At 37.0% G+C, this 17,181-nt stretch overlaps 1 protein-coding gene across 9 annotated transcripts in view; it reads right to left on the reverse strand.

Moving 5' to 3' along the window:
* OXR1 (oxidation resistance 1) overlaps nucleotides 1–17,181 on the reverse strand; it is a 275,216-nt gene that overhangs the window by 47,478 nt on the left and 210,557 nt on the right. For 8 of the 9 annotated variants that reach the window (XM_065832703.2, XM_071803861.1, XM_071803860.1 and 5 more), the window contains 4 exons: nucleotides 16,186–16,268; nucleotides 9,554–9,661; nucleotides 8,283–8,402; nucleotides 4,883–5,035 (listed from right to left, as the gene is read on the reverse strand). In XM_065832703.2, coding sequence (XP_065688775.1) covers nucleotides 4,883–5,035; nucleotides 8,283–8,402; nucleotides 9,554–9,661; nucleotides 16,186–16,268 — 464 coding nt within the window. The remainder of the gene's footprint in view (nucleotides 1–4,882; nucleotides 5,036–8,282; nucleotides 8,403–9,553; nucleotides 9,662–16,185; nucleotides 16,269–17,181) is intronic. The other variant, XM_065832708.2, reaches the window with a different exon arrangement.

Here is a 17,181-nt window from a genome sequence, read left to right on the forward strand (position 1 = left end):
GTCAATACCATAGCCCTAATGGCAGTTGGACTAGATGATCATTGTAGGTCCCCTCCACCTGAAATATTCTTTTCTATTGTTTCACTGCCCACATTTTGCATGTGAATCTTCATAACAGTCTGGAAAAAAAAAAGGTAAGGTTGTATGACTGCTCCAGCTAAAGGATTTAGATGTTTAATATCAACTTCTAAAATGATTACTCAGTAGAAGCAATCAGTAATTGAGTTAATTGGAGAACTCCTGATTTCAGATGATTTTGTCTTCACTTGTTCACTATTTCATGATCAAATAATCCTGCCTTGACAAATTAAGTACACAGGAAGCACTAAAGCTTCTGAGCCTGTGGAAAACTCCAGGCAATAAAAGGAGATGCCATTTTTCTACCACAGGGTGAGCTGTCACAGCTGACATGTCACCCATGTCACCAAGCCCCCAGTTTTACTGAACAAATACAAAATCCAATGCTTTATCTGTGCTCTCAAAAGCAAGTTAAAGCACCGTTTCACCTGGCAGTCCAGGTCAAAAATCAATTAAATAATATTTCATTGCAAAACAAGTTAAAAGTTTCACAAATCAATATTACAATGCTTATCTGAACACTAGAGTCACCACATTAGAACAAGTATGAAGAAGCAGTTGCACATCTTCTCAATCTTTCTGTAGGCAAACATTCAGCCCAAGAAGCATGCCAGATTACTGACTACATAAGGAAAACAAGTTTAAGAGACCTTCTACTGCAAATGGAAGCTTCCTAGAACAGTCTGACAATGACCTGTCTGATGGCAGAAAACCCCCAAACCTGGTCATCAGGCAGCTGTCCTCGACATACATGGAAGATTCTGAAGTCTACCTCTGCAGCTTCAACCAAGCACATTGCCAGAAACCCAATAGCTTGCTTATCTTGGTTTGTAAAAAACCTTCCACACTAACAGGTAAGTAACACAAAAATTAATCTGAAAGTGTAGTTCCATTTAAAATTTATTACACTGACAGAGAAATAGAGAATTAACCCTTGGAACTACTAGGCTTTTATGTATACTTGATTAAGAAGCTGATCAAACACTTCACTTGTACTGACCATGAGCAGGTGAAAGATTATATAGGTACCTTGAAAACACTGGCTTTATAGCTCCTCAACAAGAGATCAGCTATTTCATGGTTATGCATTTAAAAGACAACAGGAGGTAAACCAATGAAACATTTCTGGCTCACAAGTTATTTGATGTAGTCCACAGTTACTGCATTAATACTTCAGGGCACTTCTCTAGAGAAGAATTACTGCTCCAAATTTACAGGATAGAAATGAGATTCTTAATAACACACTAAACTTCATTAATATTTCTGTCATTTATTATTATTACCAATGACCATGGAACATTTACCCAGGCAACTAGGTAAAGTGCAGTTAATAGCCAGATAAAAAAATGCATTTTGTTTGTCTCAAGTTTTAATTCTTTTTTTCAGACATGTCTATGTTTCTGTCACTTTAACAATTTCTGTGACTCTTTTGCAAGACAAGTAGCTTCTGTCTTTACTACCTTCTAGCTTGTTTGAAGGACAAAAGCTTCCTTAAAAACCTGTGGAACATGTGTTACTCAACAGATGGAGTTTCTAGCACAGACAGAAACCAAGTACCATGGATTCTGTGAGGGAAAAAAAAACAAACAATGGTGACATCAGAATAAAACAGGTAAGTGGGAGTACATGTGCACTTGGCCAAACACTGGTCAAGAATTACTCACTGCATCATGCTAGACTTCCCTGAAAGTTGGAAACTGAAGTAGGTCCAGTCTTTGAGAGCTAACACCACAGTTCTGCATTAGTAAAGATAAAAATGAGGTATTGTCTTTACAGAGGAGTACCTGAAACTGCATTCCCATGTTGGTTTGCCATTATAGATCAGACAGACTTTTAAGTTTGTGTTCCTACAATACATACAGTTCAGAACTATTATCTCAGATTAAGCCAGCAATGAACTCTCGTGTGTTCTAGTACCATGCATTCATTTTAGGTTCTGAACAGACTTTTCTGGTTTCTCATACACATTTATGCATTATGGCAGCAGATGTCACAGTTGTTCTACAAAATACAAAGAAATTAGTAATAACACTGATGCCAGGAAAAAAAAAACCCTACAGCATATTGTTTTTTAGTGACTGACTTGTGCTAACTTAACCTGGTATCTTACAAGCACTGAAGAAGACTGACAGCCTGAAGTCTGTTCCCCATAAAATCTTCTTGGTTCCTTGCTTTTGTAGCAGGAAGAAAGCTCCAAAGCTCCCTCTCTGACCTGGTTGAGCTGCTGAAAATATATTCAGTGTGAATATATTTTTCAGAAGAGCATGGCAGCTCACTAAATAAAACCCTTTCCATGCTCTCACCTGCCTATATCAACACAAGGAGATGAGCCCAACTTCTCCTTTGTGTCACGCTGTGTCTTCAGCACAGACCCTTTCAATGGTAATCAAATATTTGTTCAACATTTTAAAAGCTCTTTGACTTTATTTTATACAAATTCAATTTTCAAAAACCTATTTGTACCAGTAATGTAGCTAGAGAGAGACAGATCAGCAAATCAGAGCATAAGCATAAGAAATTGGACAATGGTATGCACACCACAAACTCCTACATGATGCCGGTAAACTGCCAGTGTTTGCTCTAATCTGCTAACTTTCTGTCCCTGGGAGGAGGAAAAAAAAAAGTCATCTATAGGCAACTCAATTGTTGATGGAGGACTGTGGGCAACTGTTTAAGACATTGTCCAGCATAATTTTCTACAACAGTAGCAAAGAGTGTGCCTGCAAGAAAGGGCATGTCTACATACATAATAAACAGTGAGTTAAGGTGACTCTACAGTACACTGGTTACACAGATTTGTTGCATGCCTGGGATGTGGCATATTCACACCCCTGTTTCTGCCTGTACCCAACACCCTGCCTCTTACAGGAGCCATAACCAGATAGCAGAGAGCAAATATTGTAACAGTACAAATGTTTCCAGGTTCCACCCACTGCACCTCAGAGAACTCCTGTGTGCTTGTCCAGGAATTCACAGGTGCAACTAAAACCAACTTCAAACACATACAGAGTAAGCAGTCTTGAAAAGCGGGAAATGAGAGAGTCTGATGCAAGGCCTTTTGCACATGAAATTAAACACACTGAAAAGAGGTCTTCACTAGATTTTCGTTTATAAGCATCAGTCTCACTGATGACTGAGACTTCACATCTGAAGCCCTATGAACAATGAGCATCAAAATCACTTACAGAGCAGGAAGCAGAAGATTAATCTTTGTTTTCTCCAGAAAACTTTTGAAGAGATATCATCCTGCATCATCAGGAAACATAACAAGGAGAAGACAAGACAACGTGCCAAAGGACATTCCTACCACACGTGACAAAAGAGCTAAACTACAAACTAAACTTCTGAAATCTGGTACTCAAATCTGAGCAATTTAGCATCCATTCTCTCCTCCCCATCTCCCCAAGCATGGACTGATACTGTGGTAGATTATACAACTCTTTAGAAACAGAATTCTCCTTGAAGTTCTTACAAAATAGACTGTAAAGATGCAATTCAAAGGCAGATGCTGTGAACCCTCCCCGTATCACTCTGATGAGGAACTATGGCACGTAAATAATACGCTGTAAGTTTTAACCCTCAATTATGTATTTTTATAGTACAGCCAATTTCTAACACAGGCTCACAGTTCTCAATTCCTCTGTATGAGGGCACTTAAAACCAAGAGGTAATTATTTGTCTAGGATCAACCTAAAAAAAAAAAGTCACCCAGGCACAGAACACAAGAAGTGAAGCAAATTAACTGCAAAGTAGCACAAAGGACCAAAGTTTTCCCAGGACTTGTCTTACCAACTTCTAACAGTAGCCTTTGCCAATATACATGTATTGTCAAAAGGCATCTCATCTAGACATATATGGATCTGCAATCTTTTCCATCAGCAAAAACAAATAAATGTGGTTTTAGGAGATTCTCATTGATCTGTTTATCATTAGTGTAACTTATTTGCGAGCCTATTGCTGAGCCAACACAGAGTTAGCAGTATTTGTATAAACATAGCCAAACTTCAGGTGAAGGAGGAAGTACTGCAAGTACTCTGAGCTTCTCTGCTTTCATTCAGCTCGAGTGAAGGCATGATTTTTCACCATTAAAGTGCCTAATAGTCATTCTTCTGTGGGGTGGGAGAGCAACACATTTTCTTTTTTTCCTAAAGCATTCTCAGGTAAAGTCTTTTGACATTATCTCAGTCCCTAAAACTCTGCAGAAGACTTGTGCACCTCTAAGATGAATGGAAGTTAAATGCCACTAACTTGGAGACATTAGTGTAATGACACTACAGAGAGAATTTTAACTACAGCTTCCAATTAAAAAAAAAAAAGAAAAATCAATCACGATTTCTGCCCTACTACACCAAATACAGATGTGGTTTTTTGCAGAGTCAGAGATTAATTCTGCTTGTACTGTTCTGCTTTAGGAAAATGGAAATGAAGCTACCCAGTTACACATTTCTTCATATTTAAGGCATGTTCTTTCTCCACTGTAAGTAAAGAGAATTACTTATGAGAGACACTAACATAAGGAACAAACAGACCTCATGCCCTCAACACAAGAGAATCTCTTAACAGTATGGCTACATGGAAGTTCATCACAGGTTAATCACATATTAACTCTTTGCATCACGTCTAAGAAAAAGTGGTCTGGGGAACCAAAGGGTACAGTGAATAAAAAAATATTTCTATAGACATATATGTATATAAGCTGAGCCATGTACTTATCAGTAACTAATTTTTACTGTATATTTATGGTTTAAATGTACTTTATTTTTACCTCCCATACAGTAACAGTTAAACTTGAATGTTTGAGTACCTTGCCATTAGTGATGTACTTGCAATTAATTTTTAGAAATTTCTCTGTAAATGCTTCCTCCTCTTCTGAGGTGGATGATACCACTCTTGCAGGACGAACACATGCATGTGCTGGCGAAGCAGCCGACTCTTTCTGTTGGACTCCATCCGGATCCTAAAGGAGAATATTAAAAAAACCAAAAAAAAATAAGCACTTAGCAACCTCCCTTTTTTCCCTTTTTCAAGATTAACTTTAAGAGACTTTCTGTTGTGTATTTTTTGTTCCTTTTATTTGATGTGAAAGCAAATGTAAAAATACTGTTCCAGATCCACTGCAGGTTGAAGAACTGCTTTGATCTGACAGTGTATATAAGTAATGAATCACAGCTTAACCAGTCCAAGATAAGAAAGTGGGTAAAGATATTCAGAATCAGTCTGTGAATAACCAACAAATAGTTTCCTTATGTGAGTTCTGATCACTCTGATATACTATCACATGTAAAGTTTGATTAGAACTTAGCAGAAAGGATTATTCTCCAACTTCACCAAACCTCCTATTAAATGTCTTATGTAATCCTTCCATACTATTATACACTACTTTATGTTGGAAGGTCAGCTAGTACAACTCTATGTTCAAAGCAGGCCTAAACCTACATTAGGTCAAGCTGCTCATGGTTTTTCCAGTTGAGTCTGGAGATTCCACAGCATCTAAGAAGAAACCTGCTCCAGGGTTTAACCACCCTCATTGTGAAAAACAGTTTCCTGCTATTTAACCAGGACTCCTGTGCAGTAACTCGCAGCTGGTTGCTGCTAGTCACTGTACTATGAACATCTGAAGGTAAGTATTAATTAACATGCAGTGCTCCCCTTAATGGAGATACAATTAAAAAGCAAACTTCAAATATGTGCAGACTGCTGAATGAAGAAACTCTTCACAAAGCCCAGCAGCTCAATAAAGGCTTAAAAATCTAAGCTGAGTTCTTATATACACACTAACAAACTTATTGAAATACACACTGAAATCTTAGCTTAAGTGCAGCAACAACAACAAAAAAAAATGAATAGAGTTACACAGGTATTATATTAGCCACATGCCAGTTTGCATGTAGTCACATGGTCGCGGTTAAGCTACTTCAATGTTCGATAAAACAGAAACAAAACAGAGTAAATCTCAGTTTATTTTCTGCCTCAAGAGACATTCAGATATTAGTCAGTCATCTTATTTGATTTCTAGCAAGAACTCATCTATTTCAATGACCACAGCACAAAGATAACCCCTCTACTTTATATACGCAAAGTAACAAATCCTCTTTGCCTTGAAATATGCTTAAATTTATACTGAGAATCTGGAGTCAACATTGAAGGAGAGTCAAATAGGACAGACATCAATACAAATCGTTAGAGAATGTATGCTGGTATTGCTTTCATTCATAAAGATGGCAATTTGCCAAGAGAGAGAAAAGCAACACAGAAAACAGGTGCTCTGACAAAGAATAAAACCCTCCAGTCTTAACTGCTCAAACAGAAGCTGAGTGCTCCTTGTGTTCCTGGAGAGATCATTTGAAAAACGAAACCAAACATACAGAGTCCACACCAACAAGTGCAAGTGATCTCTGGTCTTCGCTTTCTTTTGACAAACTGTATCTAGGAACACCTCTTCCCTCCATACATGCATTTCAAAAGACATCAGAAGCTTCTATAAACACTTTATTATATATTGTCACATTGCTCATTTGACTTTTCCTGAAGCATTTATAGAACTGCCTGTAGCGATCCACAACATGTAGTGAGATGCACAAAATAGTTCTGCAACAATACTGCCAGTTAAATTAAATTTAACACTTAAACTGTTGTCAACATTGAACTGCCTACACTAAACAAAATGACCTTTTGCATAAGATGATTTCAACTTCTAAAGTCTTTTAATCTACTTTGTTTCTTCTACAGTTTCAAGCTTTTATCTCCACTGTGTACATATAGTCAATAAAAAAGTTTCCAAAAAATTTACACTATTAAGGCTCCTTATATACTATATGCAAACAAGCACATACAAAATAATCCACAAAAGCAAGAACAAGATATTTTTCTGATGTGAAACTTAGTGCATTGTAGGAAGAGCTCTGTTTTTTAGCAGTAAAACTATCAATTTTCCCTCAAGTCACTTCTCACCACATATGCTATATGGGTAGGCCTAACCTAGCATTTACAGTCATTCTAAGACTGATATATAAGAATGTACTCTTGCAGACTAATCTATTTACTGTGCTACAGCACCTTCAGTTTGCCATAAAGGAAATTCTTCAGTACAAAAAACAGCAGACATCTCACGAGAACAGGCATACTAGCTCAGAGTAAAGGTATAACAGCAAAACCAAACAGTAGTTTTTAGTAGAAGCATCATCACAGCCTCTGTAATGCAGCTTGTGAACCTGCTAGGCAAGAAAGCAATACCTTTATATTTAAACTTCTCTGTACCAAGTCATACAAGCAAATCAGTAAAAGATGCCTGAAGTCTAAACCTTCCCAAACTTTGAGCATGCAGAATCCTGGAGCACACGTCTGACAGGTTGACTGAGCACTATCAAGAAGTGCTATTGAGAAAAATTTTATTTTTGATGAGGAAAAAAAACCAACCAATAACAAGGAAAAGAATAGTAGTGATGTATTAAGAAATGTCTGAATAAGGCCATAGTTGCATAAATTGCAGAGAAGCCCAGGCTCCAATATTGCATCTTCCTGGTTGGAGTTTCCCAACAGAATTCTTTTGACAGCAAGCCAGTGTTCCTGGAAAGCTACGCTTTTACAAAGCCAGCTCCTGGCCAAAAACCTACATTCGAGCTGAATTACAGAGCAGCTTTGATGGCTCAACAATTGTAGTATTTGAAAGTCTACAAAAGTAAAACTACTGAGTAGAAGCCAGCTATAATCAACTCTGCATTAGCCCTTCACTGAAACAGACTTCTCCTTTACTCCATTTTACTAAATGAAACCAGAAAACCCCCTCCCACACCTCTACAGGGAGCAGTGGGGGCCCTTCCCTTTCAGCTACTTCAGTGTTTGTGCCAATGTCTCATTGCTACAAAAGCTATCAATAAGACTATAGACAAGTGTTTAACTAGTTCTGAAAGGTAACAGATACAGAAATGGAAGAGGAACTATTATTTAAACTATCAGTGTGCAAGGATAGTTATTTTGCTACAAATAATGTGCTCTCAAGTCAGTTTTCACATAGAAAACTGTCATTTACAAAGATCCAAAACTTGTATTTATTTCAAAAAGGTACTATTTTACTTTTCAGCTCCAAGTGTTTCAAAGTACTACTTCCTACCCCAAACAAAAGGGTATTTTAAGAAGAAAGCATAGCATCTGGAACATTTATCTTGAAAGGGAAAATTAATTTCAAGGACAACAGGAATACCTACATTTACTGTAGCCTTGTCAAGCTCTGCTTCCGAAGATGTAGGTGATAGGGGACTTATAGGACTTAGAGAGGGGGAGCTGTCCACACTAGAAATGTAGTCTGGGTCAGGAACATATAAAATCTATAAAGAAGATATAATGAAGTTAGAAGTTACGCTTTCAGGTTTAAACTTCCCACCAGTTCAGGTATATTTGCCATGCTTTCTCAAAATAAGCTATGCAAACATCATTCCTGCTCCTAGTAATTTTAACAGAAATTAGGAGTTGAGGGAATAAACAATACCACACAAAGCACTTCTTAGTTTTAGCTTTTAAAGTTTTAAAATACACATTGAGATAAGACTGATTTTTAGTCATAATTGTTGGGGAAAAAGTTCAGATAGAAAACATTAAAAGTACACAGCATGCCAGAAACGCCAATACAGTGTCCAAGAAAGACCTGCCCGATTATTGCTATTGCTCTATTTGAGCACCTAAGAAACAGCCTGGGAAACAAGTTCATAGACATAGCTCTCAGCTGAATCAGCTGAAGTTATTCACCCCTTAAAGACACTGTTTTGGCCATGGTAGGCATTCAAGCTACCTAGACGAAGTTTTGCAGCAATGAGAAATAAACAGGTTTTTGGTGGTGTGGTTTTGGGTCTTTTTTTCCTTCTCTTTCTTTCTCTTCAAACTGAAGGCTAATACCAAATGACCAATGGATCAGTGGTTAATATCGTAGCTGACCTATCACTTGTTTCCAGGCCTGGCTTTCAAAGAGAAGGGAAAAGAGGGGGGGGAAGAAAAAGATGTAAGCAATAGTGACCTGTAAGAAATGAATGATATTTCCTATACTGTTGGTAAAGACAGCAACTTTTCAGAGTAGAATGGAAACATCATTCAATTTATTAGAATTGCTGGTAGTAATATGCAGCCAGGAATGTTGTTTATAAGCTGTAGCCTGGATAGCTAGAGTTGGTAAACAGCCTGGTATATTTGCAAAGTAGCAATTTAGCTTGTACCCAAGTGTTATTAAATCATTAAGTATATTTAGTTTGAAAAGTCCCCTGATATTATTTAAGAGAGACAGGTAGCTTCATTATATGTTCCCTTTTAGGCAGTTATTTATTAGGCACAAGAAATTAACTAACTAGAGAGAAATGAAAAAGAGTATTTTACAAAGCCAAAAGTAAAACCAGTAAGAGACATTCTTTAACAACTTCTCCGGTAGGGATGAGAAATACAGGGGGAAAAGTTTTTTATTGGATAAGTAACATATATAGTGTAATAGTACCTGTCCAGGAACAACTGCTCTGGAGAAAAGCTTATTTAATTGAACCAGTTCATTGGGTGTTGTATCAAATTTCAAGGCAATACTGTTTAAAGTATCTCTTGATTCCACCTGTATCAATTGGGGGAAAAAAGAAAAACAAACCTGTAAGCAGTTAGTTCAAATACTGGTTTACAAATTTTATCACGTGTAGATTTACTGAGATTCTGATGAACTTTCAGTCTTCACATCTTACAATGGCCCAAAAACACCCACCCCCAAAACCACACCTACCCCTAACTCTGAGCCTACAGCAGGCTCACCTAAGGACACTTGTCCTCCCACTGTCCTGCCAGGTGGCCAGGAGAGTCCATCCCACACCCACTGCTGGGGCCTCAGCTGCCCAAACAGAACTTCTGGTTTCACAGAACCCTTCTCCTCCTCCCTCCTCAACTCTTTCCTCTGTTCTGCACTTACAGAAGAGCTGAAGCAACTTCTATAAATACAAACGAGCTCTCTTTGCACTGAAATAGGCTTCTATTAACCTGACTTGCAAGTAAAATGCATTGCTGGGATAAAAAGCAAAAATACTGAAGAAAACAGGTCAACTAGTATGACAGCAGATGGAGCATAAGCATTTTGAGTAGGTGATTCTCACGTAAGGAAAGGATTTTTTCAAGCTCTTATTTTCATCCTGATCTCCCAAAACGTATGCAATATGAGCAAACAGAAGCAAGCGAAGAAGAAGGAAGTTTTATTCACAGAGTATTTCAGAATAAAGAATTCATAGCAAGCATTTAAGAGCTGTGAGGATGATATGACAAGGGAGCATACAACCAAAAAGAGTTTATTGTGTAACAGCACAGGGCTACGTAAACATTGCACCAGGAAAAATAAACCTTAGCATTTAAGAGAAGATGGCGCAATAAGCACTGAGCTACATTTGTGGTGTTAAATGGAGCACTGCTAGAAAAAAAAAATCCTGACTCCTGTCTTAAATGTCGTCTTCTTGGTCCCTTTTATTACCTCTGCAGAAGATATACGCCTTCCATTCTATTATAAAACCATCTGGTGAGATCTCTTGGCAACTAAAGGGTTTATCTCACAAATCATGAACACAAGGAATGGCAAATATCAGTTTCCTTTTCTTATCTGGCTGTAAAATTTGCACAGGAAAATCTGCACACTACATGGGATTTCAGAGACCAGCACTGATATATTCTTAAAACAAAGAAACTGTTCATGTCATAAAGACTTCCTCAAGTATCTCCCTATGTTCAATGCCCTATTTCCCAATTCTCATGTGTTCTATCATTAAAACAAACAAACAAAAACAAAAAATCCACAACTGAATCTGAACTGCCAAAAGTTGAAAGGATAACTTTGTGGAAAAGTGTAGTTCAAGAACAAACAAAAAAAATCCACACCACCATGTACCACAACCATTCCCCAGCTTTTCCAATTATTTCAATGATTTTTGCCCATCAATTTGATACCGTGAGAGAGGACAAAAAGTCATTCCTCCTCTCCCAGGAAACAAAATCTCTATATATTATGCATGTAGCTATTTAAACGCTATTCTGAATATTAAGAATTTCATATAAATATTTGAATATTAAAGCACTCCGCTGAATCTTCATGTGATAATTTCCCCTTTCGAGAAGACAGACATAATGAACAGTGATTACATTGTTTCATGATTTTAACATAATGGCAAGATTTGTTCACATACAAGTAAAACTCAAAGACAACCACCAGATCTGAGAAAACACTATTTTATTCCCTGAAACAAAGTGGAATGGACTTGAGCAGGCCAGTTGGTGCTTTGAAAAGCAGTTCAATACGGATCATGCATTGGTGTTGTTTCTTTCAGTATACTGACTTAAATATAAAGACTGAAAGATACCAATTAATTGAAGTGGAAAAAGCAAACAAGCAACAGTTATTCAAGACTGTCTTAATGCACACAAACTTTGCTTTGTACAATAACTTTCATTGTAAAAAGAGCTTCTTAAAATATAGGCAGCTTTCCTATACTCAGCAGCAAGAGTTTCTAGTCATGAACTCCTACGTGGAGATAAGACAAGTAAGGTCTTACTACCTAGTTACTTCTACCTTATGTAGTCGCTCAAATATGTACACAAATATGCTTAAAATTCTAAGCTAAAAAAAAAAAAAAAAACACCAGTTTTCATAGACATGACTAGATACACAAAGAGCAACTTAAGCTCCACACCTCCTGTCTGTCTTTTCCAATGAAATCCCAAATCAAACACTCTTCAAATCACTGTGTCTCCATTTGAGCAGAGGTACATCCCACTACCCACTTTCAAAGCATTATTCACACAGCCTTGTTTACCAGGTGTGCTCATGTGTACCAGCTTACCAGTTGGCAAAGTTGTTTAAAAATCTTATTTAAAACCAAACTCTCTACTGCTTTTTTCAATGAACTTTACTGTCATTACATCTGCACAACTGGACTTAACTCATTCTTCCATTAAAAATTACACATTGGATGCATATGAATCAGAGTGCACAAATACCTATTTAGTTGTTTCCAACTATTTCCAGACTAGCTGTCCGAGAACCAGAAAACAAGAAAACAATAGCCTAAGGGTATTAAAAGAAGCTAACAAAATTAAAGAGATGGGAAGACTTGGAGGAAAGGTGAGGACAAAGGGAGAAAAGACACAATAACAATTTTGATGTTGTACCCAAACTTTTAGAAACATCAGATTATGACCATATAAACTAATTAATACGTCTAATTTCTGTATTGTGCACCATCAGAAAGATGGAACTTGTAACTATCATAAGAGCAGCTTCAAAATAATTTTAAAGTTAGGTAAAAGATGCAACAGATATAGTAGCCTGTCATTGCAATGATCCACATTTTCTAAATTCCCCAAAGTTGGGAAAAAGTCCATGGCAGCGGTACACTCAAAAAAGAATGACAGACAAGAACACAATCCCTGGATTTTAAATGAAAGCCCCAAGGAGAAGACAAAACCACTTTAAGTATGTAGTAGCCTGAAAAGCATATAAAGGCTTACAATGGCAGTAAAATTAGCTGCACCAGAAGAGAGAACCTTTAGTGCTCCCTATCCAAGCTGCCCTAGGATTGAAAGCAAAATCTACAGTTAACTCTAGAAAGACTTTAGCTGCTACTCACCATTTATCTACTATCAAAATGAATGTTCAGCAAGTCATTACAACAAGAAATTCCAAGTATTCATGTGGGTTCTCAGTTTAGCAAACTTTCACCTCTTGATGGTCACCACAAAAACACTTGCCACCAATGCCTCTTGAGCTAAGAAAGGATCAAAAATTTCTCCTTGCTCTAACTTAAGAAGCAGAATCTATAAGCCTCTAGTTTTGTTCTCTGTGAATTTATCTAACTTGGTTTTAATTAAGACTATTTTGTTTGTTTGTTAAGACCCAGTTTGCAGATGTCGAACTTGTCACTAAATAACTGAAAAAATCACACGCAGGAAGATCAGCAGTTCGGCACTGAGGAACCTGGTTTAACACTCAGTCTTAAGACTTCGGTCTACTGTAGGCTTGTGTGACCTTCATTAAGTATTATCAGGCTCTTCTCATGATCTGGACAACATACTCTGTGTGCCAGGTGATCGTCTGCTCTAATATTGCAAGAGAAGAATAGAGTCTTCAATCCCCAGGGGAGGGAGATAAACCAGATCATCTGCCTTCATTGCTCACTTTTTTTCCCCCAACAAAAAGTACTTTTCCTGCATAGTCTATCGCACTTCAGAAAAAAAAGAAAACAACACATCTGTAAATAGCCACAGTTATTTCCTTTTTCTCCTGAAAAGGAAGGGGTGTTAGAAGGCTTATTGTTGAAGTCATGCAACTGTTACCATGCCAGTACCACTGGTGAGCAGTGGCCACTGTCTGCTTAGGCTCCTTTATTTGTCATTGGCTCTGTGAACACCTGTAGGCAGACAACGGTTTTGTTTGTACAACAAATAACAAAATACTTCTAATGTGACAGCAATATAACGATGTCAATTAAGCCAATTAAAAATGCTATTTTCACAAAAAAAGAAGTCTAGCTGGTAACAGTAATTCACCTAAACTATCTGCCCTCTTGGTCCCTGGAGCCACATGCCTCAGCTGTGTGCAGAAGCAGGAAATAACTGGCCTGAGGCATCAACTGTGAATTCAGAAATAACAGATATCAATTTGCATCTAATAAGTTGACTGACATCCAGAAGAAAAACTATATTAACTTTAAAAAAAGTTCTGTTCACTCTCTAAGTAATAACAGTGAAAACAAACCATAAATTTCTGTATCCTTTAGAGGCAGCCACTGAAAATTAACTTCGTGACATTCTTTTAAACCTACTAGGACAGGACTTGCTTCTTCACTTACTACCACATCTGTTGACATCCTCTCACTGGTGCTACATACAGAAGTTCCAAGATTTTATGTTTTGGGAATTTTAGATTCAAATCTTTAACATTAATTGCCTTTTAGCTTTATCTTTGAAGAGAAAATACACTTTATTGCTTATTTGTTCCTAAAGTAATAACTTCCTTTAAAAAAAAAATTCTAGTGTGAAGCGTATTTCACCTTAAAAACCCATAGAATCAGTGAGATTCTAGCTCACTCTAAGCTTTAGAAATATAAATAAGCCCTCCCCTCCTAAAAACCATATAGCCACTGGAAAAACTAACATTAAGTTATATTAAAAAAAATACAAAACCCCCCCAAAACAACAAAAACAGCAACAAAAAAAAAAAAACAAACAACAAAAAAGGCAAAAGACTTCACCAACTTTTCAACAATACTGGGGGAAGTCTGGTTTCTGCATTCATTCCTCTACTGCTTCTCAAAGCAGCAACATATGCAGACATACGAAAAGTGTGTGTGTTTATACAGCTATATGTTGCTTTGAGAGGTAGTAGAACAAAGGCAGAAACCAGACCTAAGTTCACCTCTCCACACGGTATAAAGTCATAAATAATAAGAGTATCAAGTTATCACAGTAGTTCTCATATTATAGAATGTTCTCATATATATAGTAAGCATCACCTTGGTTCCTAAAGTTTAGATCTGTGTATTTTATTGAGACATATGTGCATGACACACAACCAAAAGCTCTGAAAACTTGATGTTACTCGAAGTACTTCACGAGTGAGAGGTACAGCAAGACCAGACAGAATACAGCATCTGTGAAGCTGAAATGCATCATGTTCCATACACACAACAGGCTCCTTTAGAAGCTGGACTAAGTGTAAAAGCAAATTTTTTATTCTTATGAATTGTCCTTTTGACTCAGAAGGAAATGACACATACTTTAGTATGTATTAAGCAAGTTATTTTTGCAAATAAAACCCCACCTACTGGAACACAAAGCCTGCAAAAGTACATGACAACTTACACAAACATACTCATTTAAGAATGGAAAGTTTGATGCTTTGGCTTTGCCTGGAATTTTATATACCAAAGTAAAGGCATGCACATGGTGGCAAGAGACAAGTTAAGGGATTTATTGGGTGGAGGGGAGCCCCAGTTTTGCAGAGTTACACCTGATCATTTTTTTCCAATTATCTCAGACAAAATGTGGTTAAGGTAACAGAAACATCCACATTTACTTTACCATTCTTCAGCTGCTAGAACTTGAGCAGAATAAATTTCTTTTCTGAACTTCAACTTCAAGGAAGTCTTTAGTTTAGTCTAGAATGATACTCAAATTCCCAATATAAGCCATGCTAATTAAGTGCTTCTCTCTCCAACACACTCACCCTCTGTCTCTCTCCAAATAACTATGGAGAAGGCTGTGATAGTCAAGCCATACCATAGCTTGGCTTAACATAACATTAAGAGCTAAGTCTCTCACATCTCTCTTATTCTTGGGGTAAGAGATCACCAGGAGTCCACATAAAGACCTTCTATAAACAAGTTCTCATTTTCATTTTATCATGTCCAGCTTCAAAAGCATTCAAAGATAACTGTGATGGACTTTCCCTATTTTCATGTGACCCCTATAAGCATTATTTATAGGGTTAATTATATTTCCAGTATATAACATAAGACGAATACTTCTCAATTCAGTTTCCCTTAGTAACCACAAATGTGAAAAGCTGACTGCAGCATAGTTTGAGGGTCATTTCAAGAACAGAACAGGCAGAGAAAGGCTCCATTTTCAGATACTGCTGTAGAAACAGATCTGAACAGTAAAAGGTATGGACTATGAAAGTTATTAAGAGAACAACAGAAGGTCAGTATCAGGATATAGCTGCACCCCCTCCCAATTTCATTTTGTTATTTCTCCTCATGTCAACAGTTTATTAATAATCTTGAAAGCAGGGAGCTTGCACCTGTTTTTATAATTAATGTTATCTATCATTTTTAATTAGTTACCTAAAAGTGAACTAGTCAACAGATTGATTATCTTGTTTTTTGGGTTGTTCTTTTTCTTAAGAAAAAGTAACTTAAAGAAAAAGCAAAATAAAAAAAAAAAAGCATTACTCAAGTATTACTAGCTAATTCCTATCAAAATAGGCTATAAAATACACAGAATTCTAAGATTAAAGCTAATGTACATTACTGTTCTGCTTATATTTTGTAATGAAAGTTTAAGTCTGCACTGGCTATGCAATAACATTCTAACAATAAAGCAGTAACTTACAGAATATTCGATAGTCCCTTTAGGCTTTTGAAAAGACATTCGTCGCCCATCTTTCTTGTCTGGGGTCTTCTTCTGGCCAGTGTCTGAAAAAAATTGAGGCAACGTGCGTGTTAAATTCATTTTCCTCTCTCAGCACTGTCACAAGCTGCTGCCTACAGCCCCGTGGGCAGACATTTAATTCACAGTCACACAGCTCGCTCCCGGTGACTCTGCCTAACAGACACCCGGCTGCTGAACAGGGACTTCATTCCTCTGCAATGCTTTAAGAATTTGACCAATATAAACCACTGATAACTGAGAATCAATTAACTGCATAAGTACTTGCTGCTATCCGAGAAGTTGTTAATGAAGGAAGGCTAAATGGGAGACGGACCCCATGAGGAAATCAACATTTCTGGAACTACTGTGTTTACTTGGCTTTCTGTGGAACGCAGGCTTCTTTTATCTAGAGGGGACGTGATCCAAAGTTCCTGTATGTTCCACCTAATCTGCTGGGATTTTTTTTTTTTTTTAATGTCTAAAGGCTGTTAAACACAGAGTATTTAAAGCTGTCTTATAAACCAAGGAGCATTAGTGTTTAACTTCACAATTATCTTACCAGTAGCAAACACATACAGCCTATGCATAAACAATAAAGACTGTAAATAATACTAGTTAAGAACTGGTCTTTATATTGGCGCATGGTACTTCATTGACCTTCACTTCATAAGCCAAATCAGCAACAATTTGTACCTGAAGTATACTCTACTTTTGATACTAATCAGTTTGTTATTAATGATAAAGACAATGCAACAGTGTACTTACATGATTCAACAGAAAGCATTTAATTCTACATCTCTAGAAAACGTATTTTTTTAACACATCCGTAACATGCGTTTTTTGAGATAACTCTCTTAAGAAGTTTCTGTCACAAGGCCTTCACCTTCAAAAGGTGAATATTTGCTATTAAGTAGCCCAAAATACTTATATGAATGAGATGTTATGTTTTCATACTAC

Source organism: Patagioenas fasciata, chromosome 2 (genome assembly GCF_037038585.1).
Source record: "Patagioenas fasciata isolate bPatFas1 chromosome 2, bPatFas1.hap1, whole genome shotgun sequence".
In the NCBI taxonomy this organism is placed as follows: domain Eukaryota; kingdom Metazoa; phylum Chordata; class Aves; order Columbiformes; family Columbidae; genus Patagioenas; species Patagioenas fasciata.